This window comes from Canis aureus, chromosome X (genome assembly GCF_053574225.1).
Source record: "Canis aureus isolate CA01 chromosome X, VMU_Caureus_v.1.0, whole genome shotgun sequence".
Taxonomy (NCBI): domain Eukaryota; kingdom Metazoa; phylum Chordata; class Mammalia; order Carnivora; family Canidae; genus Canis; species Canis aureus.
The window spans coordinates 59291017-59309196 of NC_135649.1; the positions used below are offsets into that span (position 1 = coordinate 59291017).

Here is an 18180-nt window from a genome sequence, read left to right on the forward strand (position 1 = left end):
TTAACTATGATATATCTTGATGTTGGCTTTTTTATTTTGTTGATCTTGATGAGTATTCTCTTAATTCCTGGATTTGGATGTCTGTTTCCTTCCCCAGATTAAGGAAGTTTTCAGCTATGATTTCCTCAAATAAATCTTCTTTCCCTTTTTACCCTCTCTTCTTCTTCTTCTGGGATGCCTATGGTATGAATGTTATTATGCTTCATATAGTTGCTGAGTTCCCTAAGTCTGTATTTCTGATACAATATTTTTCTTTCCTTCTTCTTTTCAACTTCAGTATTTTCCACAATTTTCTCTCTTCATCCTTATTTCCTGCTTGTGGTCTTTATATCTAGTCATTTCACATCTCAGTTATGCAGTATTTATTATATTGGTTGGGCTAGATTTTAGGTCTTTTATCTCTGTAGTAATGGACTGCCTGATGTCTTCTATGCTCCTCTCAAGCCCACCGAGTTTCTTTGTGATTCTTGTTTTAAAATATGGCTCAGACATATTACTAATATATCCGCCAATTAGTTCCTTGGCTATGACCTTTTCTTATTCTTTATTTTCACATGAATTCCTCCATCTTGGCATTTTGTCTTCTGTGTCTTAGGAAAGCCTATTATTTTTCCTGCTCCTGAGAGTAATGGCTATATTAAGAAGAGATCCTATACTGTTCAGGGCCTTGTGCTTCAGGAAGCATTTCTGGTTTATGCTGTGTGTACTCTGCTATTGTTTTGGCTATTCTTTTCTCCAGGTCTGTCCTCTGCATAGTTTCACCTTACCTTCCATGGAGAGTGTTTAGAACTTGTCCAAGGTGTGGTGAGTTTTAAGTAAGTATGCTTTATTTTGCATGTTTAAAGAGGCCAGATCCCATTTCCACTAGATCTGAAGGTTTGCAATACTTTATGGTCAGTCAGTTTGGTATGTACTTGGGAGGGGGTGTTGTATTGATCTTCAAGGGTAGGGGCCTACTCCTACTTTGGTTCTCAGGAATACTTGCTCTTGTGAAAAAGCACCTGTAGAGCACATGGAAGACAGGGCTCAGTGTAATTAGTTCATGCATCTACTGTGATTGCTATGCTGCTCACTGAATCCCAACTATGCTGATGGTTGGGAGGGAGATGATATCAGTTAGTACTCTTGTCCTCTGAAGAAGGATATTTTCACCCATAGCTGTTCAGTTCACCCTCACAGAAGAATGAACAGTCTCTCCTTGTGTGTCCCAGGCATCCCTCATATCCCTGCTTTCCCTCTTTCTCTGACCTGTCTGCCCACCTGGTGGTACAGTGCTCCTGTGTTTTATCCACATACCAGCTGGTTTTCAAGACTCCAATGATAGGAACCCAGCATGGCCTTGAACCACACTGATCCTCAGAAGAGTGTCTGGTGCTGGATTGTCTCAGAAGGGCAGTCATACAAGTATACAGGGGCTTAGAATTTACAAAACAGCAAATGCTGGTGTCTAGGTTAGCTGACCTCAGCAGGTGTCTTGGCTCTTATGCTAATGAGCAAGGCAGTGCAATGGCACCTGCCAACTCTTTTACCCCTGAAGGGCAGTGCCATTTCTTCCAAATGCACTCCATAAAGGGTAACTGTCTCTCCCTGTACAATCTCAGCTCCTCTTGTTTTCCCAGTCAGTGGTTTTCAGGAAGTGTTCTTCTTGTACAATCCCCTGTGCATTCCTCACTCTTTCTTTCTTTCTTTCTTTCTCTCTCTTCTCTATCACCAGGGCTCCCTCCATTCTGCAGCTCCCGTGATTCTTTTCTTCCCCAAATCACGTCTCTGTATTTCCCAGCATCCATGACATGGCCTCTTTTCTCCCTGTAGTTGTGCAATTTGTTCTGTCAGTCCTCTCATTGATTCCTAGGATGTTCAAAATAATCAATTTGAGATTTATCTAGCTCTTTTAATGAGATGAGGCAAGCATGGGATCCCCTTACTATCCTACCATTTTAACCCTTCTCCCTTTAGCTGTGAAGGTTTTCAAGTGGGTACCTGGAGACCACTTCTCCATAACTAGTGCTTCAAATATGTTTGGGTAGTATTTGTATTTTTCAGAATACTTTGGTGTTTTTTTAATTATTTATTTATTCATGAGAGAAAGAAAGATAGAGAGAGAGAGGCAAGGACACAGGCAGAGGGAGAAGTAGGCTCCATGCAGAGAGCCCGACATGGGACTTGATCCCGGGACTCCAGGATCAAGCCCTGGGCTGAAGGCAGGCACTAAACCACTGAGCCACCCAGGGATCTCTGATTTCAGAATACTCTGAAAGGTTTTATTAGCAGTGCTAAAGCCTCTGCTAGCAATAAATTAATATCTGTAATTTTTATGAATGAAATACAGAAGTTCTGGGTAAGATTTGTTTCTAAAGTTTCAAACCTTTTCAAAAATTGTGATAAAGTATATGGAACGCATTATCTTTTAAACTAGAATCACAAAGATTCTAGTATCCATGCAGATACTTGAATAAGTAATAGCACTTATGGGGGTGTAAATTCACTATTTCATCACAGTAAATAGCGTCCTTATTTGCTAAGAGATATTCTTTTTTAAAAAGATTTTATGTATTTGACAGGAGGACAGGGAGGGGTAGAGGGAGACGGACAAGCAGACTCTACACTGAGTGGAAGCCCAATGTGGGGCTCAATCCCATGACCCTGAGATCATGACCTGAGCTGAAACCAAGAGTCGGATGCTCAACTAACTGAGCCAATCAGGCTCCCTGCTAAGAGATATTCTAATTAATACAATTTTTGTTTATTAGTAAGGAAGAAATATTTGTTCACTTTTTGATATGCATCAATTTGATCAACCTCCTAAGGTTTACTTCATGGATGTCCTTTTCTTATACCTGTGTTGCAAAAATTAATATATCTCCAGAAATACTTTATTCTTTATAAAAGCAAACACATGATATTTATCTACTAATATTTTTTGTCTCCTGAAGTCTAAAAATGATCCTGACTTAAAGAAACCTAAAATAAATTGGGTGGAATTTGTGTGATGTGAATTGTTGAGCTATACCTCATTATTTATTAGAGCCTTTGTGGTCCCTACTGTTATTTACATAAACCAGTTATATAAGTATTTTGATATTAGCTTTTCAGGTTTGTACTCGTTTGTTCTTATAGTACACTTCAACTAGGAAAATTATATCTTGAATTTTATGTCAAGTAGGTACTCGTTATTCACGTCTAGTAATTGTTAAAGCCAAACATTAGTATTTTTAGCCTTTTATAAATGAAATGTCCATGCTGCTTGTTATGTAATTCCTACTGTTAATGTATTATAATATTTTCATTCTTTTTATGCCTAAAAATTTTAGCAGTGGGTTTATTTTTAAGTTTTAAGTTTTTATTTAAATTCCAGTTATTTAAAAAATAAATAAATTCCAGTTATTTAACATACAGTGTAATATTAATTTCAGGTGTACAATATAGTGATTCAGTATATCCATATAACTTTTGTATTTTCAGAATACTTTGAGCACCCAGTGCTCATCGAAAGTACACTCCTTAGAATATAAATAATAGTGAAAGGGAATAGAAGGGAAGGGAGAAGAAATGGGTAGGAAATATCAGAGAGGGAGATAGAACATAAAGACTCCTAACTCTGGGAAACGAACTAGGGGTGGTGGAAGGGGAGGAGGGCGGGGGGTGGGGGTGAATGGGTGACAGGCACTGCGGGAGGCACTTGACGGGATGAGCACTGGGTGTTATTCTGTATGTTGGCAAATTGAACACCAATAGAAAATAAATTTATTATTAAAAAAAAGTACACTCCTTAATCCCCATCAACTATTTAACCCATTCTGCCACTCATCTCCCCTCTAGTAACCATCAGTTTATTCTCTATACTTGAGTCTGTTGCTTATTGTGCCTCTTTATCTCCTTTTTCACATTTTGCTCCTTTGTTTTGTTTCTTAAATTCCACATATGAGTGAAATCACATGTTATTCATCTTTCTCGGACTGACTTATTTTGCTTAACATAATACTCTCCAGTTCTAGCCATGTCATTGCAAATGGCAAGATTTCATTCTTTTTATAGCTGAGTAATATTCCATTGTGTCTATATACCATAACTTCTTTATCCATTCATCAGTTGATGAGAACATGGAATGTTTCCATAATTTGGCTGTTGATAATGCTACTGTAAAGATCAGGATGCATGTATTCCTTTGAATTAGTATTTTTGTATTCTTTGTGTAAATACCCAGTGCAACTACTGGATCATAGTGTAGTTCTATTTTTAACTTTCTGAGGAACTCCATACTGTTTCCAGAGTGGCTGCACTCAGTTGCATTCCCACCAACAGTGCAGTTGCACTCCCACCAACAGTGCAGGAGGACTCCCCTTTCTCCACATCTACATCAACACCTGTTATTTTCTGTGTTGTTGATTTTAGCCATTCTGACAGGTATGAGGTGATATTGCAGTTTTTATATATATTTTCTTGATGATCAGTGATGCTGAGCATCTTCTCATGCATCTGTTATCCATCTGTATGTCTTCTTTAGAAAAATATCAGGATCCCTGGGTGGCACAGCGGTTTAGCGCCTGCCTTTGGCCCAGGGCGCGATCCTGGAGACCCGGGATCGAATCCCACGTCGGGCTCCCGGTGCATGGAGCCTGCTTCTCCCTCTGCCTATGTCTCTGCCTCTCTCTCTCTCTCTGTGTGTGTGTGTGTGTGTGTGACTATCATAAATTAAAATTTTTTTTTTTTAAAAAAGAAAAATATCTATTCATGTTTTCTGCCTATTTCTTAACTGGATTTTTTGGTTTTGGGGTGTTGAGATTCTTCAGTTCTTTATATATTTTGGATGGGACCCCCTTATCTGATAGGTCATTTGTGAATATCTTCTCCCATTCCATAGGTTGCCTTTTAGTTTTGTTGATTGTTTCCTTTGCTGTGCAGAAGTTTTGGTTTTGTTTTGGTTTTTGTTTGTTTTTGGGCTTTTTTATGTAGTCCCTACAGTTTATTTTTGCTTTTTCCCTTGCTTCAGGAGACATATCTAGAGAGAAGTTGTTTTGGCCAGTATCAAAGAGGTTACTGCCTCAGTTGTCTTTTAGGATTTTTATGGTTTCCTGTCTCACATTTAAATCTTTAATCCATTTTTTGGTCTTTAATCCATTTTGTGTATCATTGTGTATAGTATTAGAAAGTGATCCAGTTTCATTCTCTTGAATGTTACTGTCCTGTTATCCCAACACAATTTGTTAAAGACACTCTTTTTTCATTGAATATTCTTTCCTGCTTTGTCAGAGATTAATTGACCATAGAGTTGTGGGTTCATTTCTGGGTTTTCTATTCTGTTCTATTGAACTTTGTGTCTTGTTTTTGCCAGTACCATCCATATTCATCACTACAGCCTTGTAATATCACTTGATGTCTGGAACTATGATGCCTCCAGCTTTGCTTTTATTTTTATGATGGCTTTGGCTATTTGGGATCTTTTAGGATTCTATACAAATTTTAGGATGGTTTGTTCTAGCTTTATGAAAAATGCTGGTGGTGTTTTGCTTGATTGCATTAAGAGATTGCATTAAGTGTGTAGATTGCTTTAAGTAGTATAGACATTTATACAGTATTTGTTCTTGCAATTTATTTTTCAACAAACTCTATTAACTTCATGAGGAAACTCACATGAATATGTGATAAACATATTATTTGATATTATCATCACTAGCTCCAAGACATGAAACAGCCACATCAATTACTACATGAAAAATTAATGAAACCTTCAGAATGTATCAAATAGGTTTTTGTCATCCAGAAATATACTACTCTTTCCAAAACATATAAGGCTTGGATGTAAAATATAAGTTCATCTTGCTTTCATTAAAGTATATATTGTCTTACAATCTTTTGCATGTTAAGGAAGTAGTTATCATAGATATTAAAAGCACAAGCTCTAGAGTAAGAATACCTACTATACTACTTACTAATTTTGTGATATTGGGTAACTTACATTTACCTTAGCTTCCTCATCTTCAAAATTAGAAATAATACCTACCTTATAGAGTCAGCATCAAGATGAAAAGACAGTATTCTGTGTAGTACAATATTAATCTTAAATTTTGATGTGTGTGTCTGGTTTTTCTAAGAGAAGGAGTGAAAACTCATTGGAGTCAGAGATCATATCTTCAATCTTCAAAGTTGTTTTTTTTTTTAATGACCCATCTGACTCAGTCACCCTATTAATAGCCATTTATTCAGTGCTTGCTAATTGCAAAAGACTTTGCCTTTAACATTACAGTAATCTATTATTGAAAAGAGTTAAATGATCTAAGCTTTTACATTGTTAATATTTGTGAGATTATTGGAAATACAACAACTATCTTTTGGTTGAGAAAACTGAGTTTCTACTGAATAATATCAGATAATGAATATTTCTTTCTCAGGTTCTCATGCAACAGGGCTATGATGCTGCTTGTGATATTTGGAGCCTGGGTGTCATTTTTTATACAATGCTGGCTGGGTAAGAAGCTTGTATATTTAAAATAATATACATCATAATTTGAATTTCATCTATCTACTTTTATCTGGAAAGAAATGGACAGGTAAAAATAGCCTTGAGTAAAATGCTACCAACATTTTAAAATATTAGCTATTATTTATTTATAGAAAGTGAAAACAAAGTAAGGTGTTTGATGAGGCACTATTCAGATTTATAATTAAAAGAATTTTCAATTTGAAATAAAACATTTAAAAATAAAGCATATATTTTTATTTTGGTATTTTATATTCCATGCATTAAGTATTTGAATTCTGGCTCTCCTGGTGATAGAGATTAAGTAAGACTGAGCTTTACAAAAAATATAAATAGTAACAGAATACTAAACTATGGAAACATACACAGCAGCCTTCCAGAAAAAGATAAATACTAAAAAATGTAATAATTGGATTATGTTAATGTTGGTAATTTACAAATAATATAAGTGCTGTTTTAATAATGAGTAGCACATTTATTTAGGAATAAAGATTTATGGCTCTAGAAAAAGGTTTAGCAGTCTATTATAAAGAATAGAATTTGAAGAATTATAATATACTTATATACTTAAGTCTGACTTTTTATTTTTTTATTTTTTTTAAATCTTTATTTATTTATGATAGTCACACACAGAGAGAGAGAGAGAGGCAGAGAGGCAGAGACACAGGCAGAGAGAGAAGCAGGCTCCATGCACCGGGAGCCTGATGTGGGATTCGATCCCGGGTCTCCAGGATCACACCCTGGGCCAAAGGCAGGCGCTAAACCGCTGCGCCACCCAGGGATCCCAAGTCTGACTTTTTAAAGAAGGCATTTAGTGTAATTTAAATATACTTGACATAATAGGAACATTATAAATATGTTATGAATATTGTTTCTTTTTCAAAGATTTTATTTATTTATTCATGAGAGACAGAGAGAGAGAGAGAGGCAGAGATATAGGCAGAGGGAGAAGCAGGTTCCTCATAGAGAGCACAATGCAGGACTTGATCCTGAAACCCTGGGATCACACCCTGAACCAAAGAGAGACACTGAACCGTTGAACCACCCAGGCATCCCTGTTATGAATAATGTGATTCTGAATTATTTATGGACTTGGTGGTAATTACATATATCAGTATATTTTACTACTTTTAGATATATTATATACTTATGCCAAATATTTAGTTCTAGAGCACAGGAAGTACTAAAGCTAAGAGTAAAGTTTGCATATGAACTGCAGTTAGCCCTATTGTTTTCAAACCATGGGATACCCTTTCTAGATTGCTGCTTTCAAATATTTACTTTATAACTAACAAAAAAATGAACTTCTGTAGTAGATGTATTTAGATGTGTTTAGTGTTATCTCTACTTAATTGTTACATGAGAGAATTAAGGTATTAGCACATTAAGATATCTTCCTCATACTTCTTAACCATAAGTCTTTCTACTCCCAAATTTGAATACCATTTTCAGTTCCCTCTGTTAGAATGTTACGAAACTGATAACTTGTTATTCTATAATTAATTTTAAGCAACTTTAACTATATAATCTGTTTTCAACTATAGTTATATTGATATAAATATTTAACCCATTGTTTATAGACATTAATTAAAATATTATTAACCTGTTCCCATGGATAATACTGATAAAATGCTAAGGAATACATTTTAACTAATCAATAAATACATTCTAAATATATAAACTTGACAATTTCTTCATAGGTATATTTGGTTTGCTAACTTATGCCTGGGAGAATTAAAAATTTACCTATTTTATTCTGGTCCAACTTTAAGCCTATAGCTTTACATGAAATGCCACCTTTATTTTACATCGATTAACTGATCAAAGTAAAGATTGATGTAAACAAGACTATTAAATAATTCATTAAGATTAAGTTAAATGAAATATAAAATTTGATATGAAGAGTGAAGGAAAATATTAAATGATACTCTTAATTTACTCTAGTAAATATTTGCATGTTGTCTTATACTCATCACTTTCAACTAGATTTAATTTGTATGTTAGGCTCTAATGTCTATTAAAATCTATTTTATTAATAGCTACACTCCATTTGCTAATGGCCCCAATGATACTCCTGAAGAAATACTGCTACATATAGGCAATGGCAAGTTCTCTTTGAGTGGTGGAAATTGGGACAATATTTCAGATGGAGCAAAGGTATAAATCATAAATATCTTTGGTTTTGTTGAATTCAAATTAAATTGCTAAAATCTTTAAGTTACAGCTTACTCTGTATTTACAGATTCTGATGGTGTTATATGTCAGTATTTGTTTTTAAGTCAAGTCACATTTATATGTGGATTGAACAAGGTGAAGGCTGAATTTTTTTTCTGACACACTTGAGGACCATATTTCTGTCATATCAGTTTATATGTTTTCAAGTAGTATAAACCATTTTCAGTATTAACCAAAACTAAAAATGTAAGCCTACTGGAGAAAAATATATATTTAACAACTAAAGCTGATTTATGTATTTAGTGTAATTTTACATATCATTTCTTCTTTTGCACGTTGACTAGTAATTATGCAGTTGTTTTTAAGATTTTATTTATTTATTCATTCATGAGAGACACAGAGAGAGAGAGAGAGAGAGGCAGAGACACAGGCAGAGGGAGAAGCAGGCTCCATGCAGGGAGCCCGACGTGGGACTTGATCCCGGGCCTCCAGCTTCTGGCCCTGGCCTGAAGGCGATGCCAAACCGCTGAGCCACTCGGGCTGCCCGCAGTTTTTATAATGTTAATTTATTCTTTGAAAAGATACAAACTTTTTCTCAGTAGCTCCTAGATATTTCTGATTGATAATTTAAGGCTGTCCAATAGGGATATAATGCAAGCCACATATGTAATTTAAAAATTTCTGGTAGCCACATTATAAAACAAAAAAGAAACAGGTGAAATTATTTTAATGATATGTTTTATTTAACCTGGTATATCTTTAATATATCATTTCAATATCTAACCAGTATAAAAAATTAGGAGGATATTTTAATATCCTTTTTTATACTAAATCTTCAGAATCTGGTTTACAGTTTATATTTAGAGCCAATATAAATTTGGACTACCCAATTTTTTTAAACCTTTAAATTTTTTTCATTAATTTTTATTTTGCATGTAGTTGACACACAATGTTACATTGGTTTCAGGTATACAGCATAGTGATTCAGTAAGTTTATAAATTATGCTATACTCACCACAAGTTGGACTACACACATTTTATTTATTTTTTTTTAAGATTTATTTATTTATTTATGATAGACATAGAGAGAGAGAAAGGCAGAGCCACAGGAGGAGGGAGAAGCAGGCCCCATGCCGGGAGCCCGATGTGGGACTCGATCCCGGGACTCCAGGATTGCGCCCTGGGCCAAAGGCAGGCGCTAAACTGCTGAGCCACCCAGGGATCCCCGGACTACCCACATTTTAAAAGGCTTAATAGCCACAATGGCTGGTGGCTTTCATAGTAGACAGTATAGTTTCAGTGTAACTGGCCTTATTTATTTTAGAAAAAAAATAATATTGATAAAACCTTGACTATGAACTCTTAACATTTATAATTTAAAAATTTTGAATTTTAAAACAAAAATCCAAAGGTAGTCAATATGTGGCATATAAGGGCTCTGAAGCTTTTAAGCTGCTATTTGAAGTTAGAAAACCATTTAAGAAGAAGGAATTGCTTGTGTTTAATATCTGCTAATAATTCCATGTATGAGTAAAATAATGAAAGGGATTATAAGGGAAAGGAGGGGACGTAGTGGGAAAAATTAGACAGGGAGATGAACCATGAGAGACTCCTAGTTTTAACTAGATTTAACTAGATTTAACTCCCCTAGTTAAATCACAGAAAAAGAGACAAAGCAAATATTACAAATTTAACTCTGGGAAACAAACAAAGGGTTGTGGAAGGGGAGGTGGTTAGGTAGATGGGGTAACTGGGTGATGGGCACTAAGGAGGACATTAAATTAAATTTAAATAAAAAATAATCAATTAAAAATATGCTAATAAAACATAACTGTCAAGAATACTAGTTTATCCGTATATTATGGAGTAAATCTCATATCCTAATTATAGAGTAAATAAATCACCTGTAATTACCTTCTAATCATTAGAAAAACACAGAAGGGATTGTGTTTGGAGCTTAACCATAACACAGGTTTACTTTGTGGTATAGTAGAAAAAACACACATGATCAGAAACCAGGAGTACTGAGTACTGTTAGTTTTTGATCCACTAACTAGCTGCCTCAGTTTTCTCATCTATAAAATTTGGGAACTAAATTATCCAAAATTCCTTCCAACTCCAAAATTCCATTTCTTCACAGCTTGGTTTATTTGTAATTTATCATATTTCTTTTTGTAAAGTGATTGAAACTTTATATATATGATTGAAATATATATATATATATATATATACATATATATATATATATATATTCTTATCAGTTTGTGTGTCAGAAAATGTATTTTCCCAAAGAGTAAATCCAATGTTTAAAGCTATACATATGATCCTCTTGCATTTCTTTTAAAAAATAACTAGCAATGGTGACTGTAATGCTGAAATGGAGATTCATATGACAATTATGCTTAGATTTCAGTTTTCCCTGTTTTTTTATGTTTAAATCTGTATAGTGCTTAAGAAATAATAATACATAGTAAAGTTTAATTTTATTTTATTCTCACCTCCTCTTTTAGTGTGATATTCTGGAATAATAAATAATAAACATAGGAAAATATATTTGGAGTTATTGTTGAAATATTTCACAGTCTTTCATGTATTCCGTTTTTATGGGTCAAGAGACTTTAGTTCTATCTGAAACCTCTGCAAGTGGTGGCAAGTGCTGAGCAAAGGAACTATAGGAAACCTCTAAAAAAAACTTATCTCCTGTACATGTTAATTTTTGTTTTGTTTTAAATTAGTGATGAAGATAAACTATTTTTCAGTTTCCAATAATTCCTTAAGCTAGCACCCCTTAGTTGTGAGAATTGTGGCATTTACTATCATCTCTTTAAAAAATACTTATTTGAGAGACAGAGAAAGCATGAGCAATGAGGGACAAAGGGAGAGGGAAAAGCAGACTCTCTATTAAGCAGGGAGTCTGTCTCAGGCCTCAATCTCAGGAGCCAGGATCATAACCTGAGCCTAAGGCAGATGCCTAACCAACTGAGCCACCCAGGAGTCTGTACTATCATCTCTTGACAGTTGCTTTATTTAATTATAGTTCATTACAAGCTACTTTTTTTCTCTTTTAAATAATCTTTTGCTATTGGTGAATACCACCACCAGAAACATATAGATGATTCTATTTGTCTCCTATCAGTACAGAGTTCATAAACTTTGTCCATTCAGTTAAATGGTAGTGGTAGTAAGAGGTAATAGTTGTGTGTTTTTTATTGCTACAATAGTTTCAGATAACTCCTCACCTCCAAACTGCAGGCTTGGAGAACATTGGAATTTCTGCTTCCCTTTTGTAAAACAGAGAATACGAGAAGTATCTGGTAAACAAAGCAAAAGTAGAAGAGGCAAGAGTAATGAAAATCTCATGGTGTCACTCCATATAACACAATAATACTTGATTAATTAGAAAATTGTTCTATCTGAATTTTATATTTTAAGTAAACAAAGTGTTACTAATTTCAAGTACATATACCCTTGGCCAATGAAGAATTGACCAGTAGAAACTCCTATGGGATAATTATTTATGACCTCTTCCCTACCTCCTATAAAAAAAGCAACTTCTACTCTTCCTCTACTGTGTTACCATTACTATGTTGTATGTACTTTATTAGAGCACTTACAACATTCTCCTTTGCCATGTATTTGTTTGCATTGCTATTCTTCCTACTCAGCATTTAAATGTCATACTCATTTTTACATTTACTGACATACCTAGCATAATAAATACTTAATTGAATACCTTTTCATAAACTAATCTTTTCTTCAGATATACCTTCCATTGTTAATTTACACAGTAAGCTTTTTCTGTCCATTGTATAAATATTTTCCTTTTTCATACACTAATGAATGACAGACCTGAAATTAATTTTCAGTCCAGTACTCTTTTCATTCCACTACATGTTAGGGAAGACTCTCTGGAGAAAGAAAGGCTTTATTAGCTTGGCTTATGTGAGTTGAATGAAAGAGAGAGGTCTATAAACCTTTAATAATAATAGCAAAGGTGTTCTTGTTCACCAAATTCTTTTATATAATATAAAATTAAGTATGCAAAACTTAACCTTTGCATAATCTATATTGCAGAGCAGTTTAACACTTAAAACCTTATACTGAAATCCTTCTAGAACTTCTAGTACAATAATTTTTATTTTGTTCTATTTTACTTTTTAGCCAAGCATAGCAATTTTAAGTCCAGGATAGTTAATATACATTGTTATCTGAGTTTCAGGTATACAACATAGTGCTTCAACAATTCTGTACATCATTACTCAACACTCATCATGATAAGTGTACTTTTAATCCCCTTCACCTATTTCACTCACCCTCAACCCATTTCCATTCTGATATACTTTGTTTTTTAAACAAGTACTCTAACTTGAAGTTTTTTTCTCAACAAGAACATTTTTTAAGATTTTATTTATTTATTTGACAGAGAGAGAGAGAGAGCACAAGCAGCGGGAGCAGCAGGCAGAGAAAGAAGGAGTAGTGGGCACCACAAGGAGCCTGATGCAGGCTCAGTCCTAGGACCCTGGGATCATGACCTGAGTTGAAGGCAGATGCTTAACTGACTGAACCACCTAGACACTCCTCAATAAGAACATATTTTACTTGACACATACTTTACAATAGATGGTTCTTTTTAAAAATAATAATTATTGGGATCCCTGGGTGGCGCAGCGGTTTGGCGCCTGCCTTTGGCCCAGGGCGCGATCCTGGAGACCCGGGATGGAGTCCCACGTCGGGCTCCTGGTGCATGGAGCCTGCTTCTCCCTCTGCCTGTGTCTCTGCCTCTCTCTCTCTCTCTCTCTCTCTCTCACTCTCTGTGACTATCATAAATAAATAAATAATAATAATTATTATTATTATTCATGAGATACACAGAAAGAGAGGCAGAGACACAGGCAGAGAGAGAAGCAGGCTCCCTGTGAGGAGCCTGATGCAGGACTCGATCCCAGGACCCCAGGATCATGCCCTGAGCCAAAGGCAGACGCTCAACCACTGAGCCACCCAGGTGTCCCACAATAGATAGTTCTAAAAGATATATATAAAACATTCCATTTAAGAAAAGTAGGATATACATTTTCTTCAAATATAGAAGAATCCCCTAGTTAAATCACAGAAAAAGAGACAAAGCAAATATTACAAATTTAAGAAGGCTGAAATTATACCAAGTCTATTCCAACCACAGGGTACAGAACTAATGATCAAAAATAAAACCAAGCTGGAAAATCTATAATGTAATTATTAAATATTTATTATGTAAATATTAACACACTAATGCACAAGTAATGAATCAATTAAGAAATAAAACAGCAAATCAAAATATGTCTCCAAACCAAAGAAAAAGAAAACATAATATTCCAAACCTGTGAGATGCAGCAAAAGAAGATATTAGACTAAAATTTCTTCTATAAATGCTTGTATTAAGGAAAGTTCAGCTCTGCCCAAGTACCAAACACTGCCCCTGCAGGCAAGGAAAGACTCTGCAGCTGACTGGCCCAGAGGATAAAGCAGCCAAAACAGCAGCAGAGTGTATGTAGCACACACCAGCGACACTCCCTGAAGCACCAGACCCTGGAGACTATATGATTTTTTCTGTATAAAGCCATTACTCTCAAAAGCAGGACATATAACTGGCTCTTCTAACACAGAGAAGACAGATTTAGACAAAATGCCAAGACAGAGTAATTCTTTTCAAATGAAACAACAAAATAAGATCACAGCCAGATATTTAAGCAAAACAGGTATAAGTATTATGCCTGATATAGAATTTAAAGCAACAATCATAGGGCTGCTTGCTGGGTTTGAGAAAAGAATGTAAGACTTCAGGGAGACCCTTACCACAGAGATAAAAGAAATTTAAAAAATCAGAAATGAAAAATACAATAAATGATATTTGAAACAGACTGAATGCAATGAACACAAGGAAGGAAGAGGCATAGGAACAAAAAGTGATAGAGAGGATAAAATAAGGGAACATAATGAAGCTGAACAAAAGAACAAAGAATTATGGAGCTCAAAAATGGACTTAGGGAACTCAGTGACTCCATCAAACATAGTAACACTGGTATTTATAGGAGTCTTAAAAGAAGAAGAGAGAGAAAAAGGGACAGAAATTTTATTTATTTAATAATAGCTGAAAACTTCCCGAATATGGGGATGGAAATAATCATCCAAATCCAGGAGGCATGAAGAAATCTCATCAACAAATCAACAAAAGTAGGCCGTCACCAAGACATATCATAGTTAAATTTGCAAAATTTGCAACAAAGAATAAAATCCTACAAGCAAAAGACAGAAGTCCCTAATTTACAAAGGAAGACACATAAGGTTAGCTGTAGATCTCTCAACAGAAAGTTGGCAAGCAAGAATACAGTGGCATGATGTATTCAGTGTGCTGATTTGGAGAAATCTGCAGGCAAGAATAGTCAGAATAGAAGGATAGAGAAAGTTTTTCAGACAAACAAAAATGAAAGGAGTTTATGACCACTAAACCAGCCCTGCAAGAAATATTAAAGGGGACTCTGAGTGGAAAGAAAAGACCAAAAGTGTTTGGTCCTTTCAGATTAATAATAGAACAGATTATTAAGAAAACAGATATTAAACAGATTATTAAGAAAAGTAGGATATACATTTTCTTCAAATATAGAAGAATCCCCTAGTTAAATCACAGAAAAAGAGACAAAGCAAATATTACAAATTTAAGAAGGCTGAAATTATACCAAGTCTATTCCAACCACAGGGTACAGAACTAATGATCAAAAATAAAACCAAGCTGGAAAATCTATAATGTAATTATTAAATATTTATTATGTAAATATTAACACACTAATGCACAAGTAATGAATCAATTAAGAAATAAAACAGCAAATCAAAATATGTCTCCAAACCAAAGAAAAAGAAAACATAATATTCCAAACCTGTGAGATGCAGCAAAAGAAGATATTAGACTAAAATCTGAACAGATTTCAGATTAATAATCAGAACAGATCTCTGTTCCTAGACAGGAACAGAGAAAATATCCAGAAATAATGACAAAAAAGTAACAAAAATGGCACTAAATACATATCAATAATTACTCTGAATGTAAATAGATTAAATACTCCAACTAAAGGCATAGGGTATCAGAATGGGGGAAAAACCCACAATAAGACCCATCAGCATGCTGCCCACAAGAGACTCATTTTAGACTGAAAGACAAGTGGAGATTGAAAATGTGGAGATATGGGATCCCTGGGTGGCGCAGCAGTTTGGCGCCTGCCTTTGGCTCAGGGCGTGGTCCTGGAGACCCAGGATCGAGTCCCGCGTCGGGCTCCCGGTGCATGGAGCCTGCTTCTCCCTCTGCCTGTGTCTCTGCCTCTTTCTCTCTCTCTGTGTGACTATCATAAAAAAAAAAAAAAAGAAAATGTGGAGATAAACAGTTATCTTTGCAAATGGACATCAAAATAAAGCTAGAGTAACAATACTTATATCAGACAAACTAGAATGTAAACCGAAGAGAATAACAAGAAATAAAGAAGGGTACTCTCTATATAAATATAAAAGAGACTATCCAACACTTGTAAATATTTATGTCCATAACTTGGGAACATTTAAATATATAAAACAATTGATAACAAAGTAAAAGGAACTCATTTACAATAACATAACAATAGTAGGAGACTTTAACACTCCACTTAGAGTAAAGGACAGATCATCTAATGGACAGAAACAGTGGCTTTGAATGACACACTGGACCTGGTGGACTTAACAGATACATTGAGAACATTTCATCCTAAAGCAGCAGAGTACACATTCCCTTCAAGTGTACATGGGACATTTTCCAGAATATATTGCATCCAAATCAGGCCTTGAAGAATACAAAAAGATTTGGATCATACAATGCATATCTTCAGACCACAACATTATGAAACTTGACGTCAACCACAAGAAACAAAATTGGAAAGATCACAAACACATGGAAGTTAAACAATATGCTACTAAACAATGAGTGGGTCAACCTGGAAATCAAAGAGGAAATAAAATAAATAAACAGAAACAAATGAAAATGAAACATAACAGTTGAAAACATGTGGGATGCAGCAAAAGTGGTTATAAGCAGGAAGTATAGAACAACACAGGCCTATATCAAAAAGAAAAAAATATCCAAAATAAGCATCCTAACAATACACCTAAAGGAGCTAGAAAAAAGAAATATCTAAAAAAAAAGAAGAAGAAGAAGAAGAAGCCTAAGCCAGAAGAAGCTAGGAAATAGTATAGAGCCAAAGTAAATGATACAGAAACAAACAAACAAAAAAAGCCTAAACCCGAAGAAGCTAGGAAACAATATAGAGCTGAAATAAATGATACAGAAACAAACAAAAAAACAAAACAAAACAAAAAAACCCCACAACAGAATAGATTAATGAAACCAGGAGCTGGTTGTTTGAAAAAATTAATGGAAAAAAAAAACTAACCAGACTTACCAAAGAAGAAAAGAGAAAGGGCAAAAATGAATAAAATCACAAAAGAGTGAGGAGTAATAACAACCAACACCACAGAAATACAATTATATGAGAATATTATGAAAAATTTATGCCAAAAAATTGGACAACCTGGAAGAAATGGATAAATTCCTGGAAACACATAAACTACCAAAACAAACAGGAAGAAAAAAAAACATGAAGAGACTAATAACCAGCAAAGAAATTCAGTCAGTAATCAAAAATCACCCAACAAATGTCTAGGACAAGAGGACGCCACAGATGAATTCTACCAAACCTTTAAAGAAAAGGAAATACCTTTTCTTCTCAACTATTCCAAAAAATAGGAATGGAACCGAAACTTCCACATTCATTCTATGAGGCCAGCATTACCCTGATACCAACACCAGATAAACACTCCACTAAAAAAGAGAACTATAAGTCAATATTCCAGATGAAAATGGATGCAAAAACTCTAAACAAACTACCAACAAATCAAATTCAATAGTACATTAAAAGAGTCATTCCAGGGCATCTGCTCGGAAGTGGGTTAAGCATGAGCCTTTGGCTCAGTTCATGATCCTAGGGTCCTGGGATTGAGCCCCTCATCAGGTTCTCTGCTTGGTGGGGAGCCTGCTTCTCCCTCTCCTCATGACCAAATGGGATTTTTTTCCTGGGTTGCATGAATGGTTCAATATTCACTGTACTCTGAAAACTATGACACACTGATGAAAGAAATTAAAGATGACACAAAGAAATGGAAAACATTCCTGCCCATGGATTGGAAGAATACATATTATTAAAATGTCCATACTACCCAAAGCAATCTACATTCAATATAATCCCTATTAAATACCACCAACAATTTTCATAGAGCTAGAACAAACAATCCTAAAATTTGTATGGAATCACAAAAGACCCTGAATAGCCAAAGAAACCTTGAGAAAGAAAAAAAAATCAAAACTTTAGGGGTTACAAATCCAGACTTAATGTTATATTACATACTCAATAGTGTAAGAGAGTTCCCCTTTCTCCACATCCTCACTAATACCTGTTTCTCATGTTGTGATTTTA

General features: G+C 34.7%; 1 protein-coding gene across 5 annotated transcripts in view; it reads left to right on the top strand.

Moving 5' to 3' along the window:
* RPS6KA6 (ribosomal protein S6 kinase A6) overlaps nt 1-18180 on the top strand; it is a 194505-nt gene that overhangs the window by 165480 nt on the left and 10845 nt on the right. For all 5 annotated transcript variants that reach the window (XM_077890401.1, XM_077890400.1, XM_077890399.1 and 2 more), the window contains 2 exons: nt 6390-6466; nt 8518-8635. In XM_077890401.1, the coding sequence (XP_077746527.1) occupies nt 6390-6466; nt 8518-8635 (195 nt within the window). The remainder of the gene's footprint in view (nt 1-6389; nt 6467-8517; nt 8636-18180) is intronic.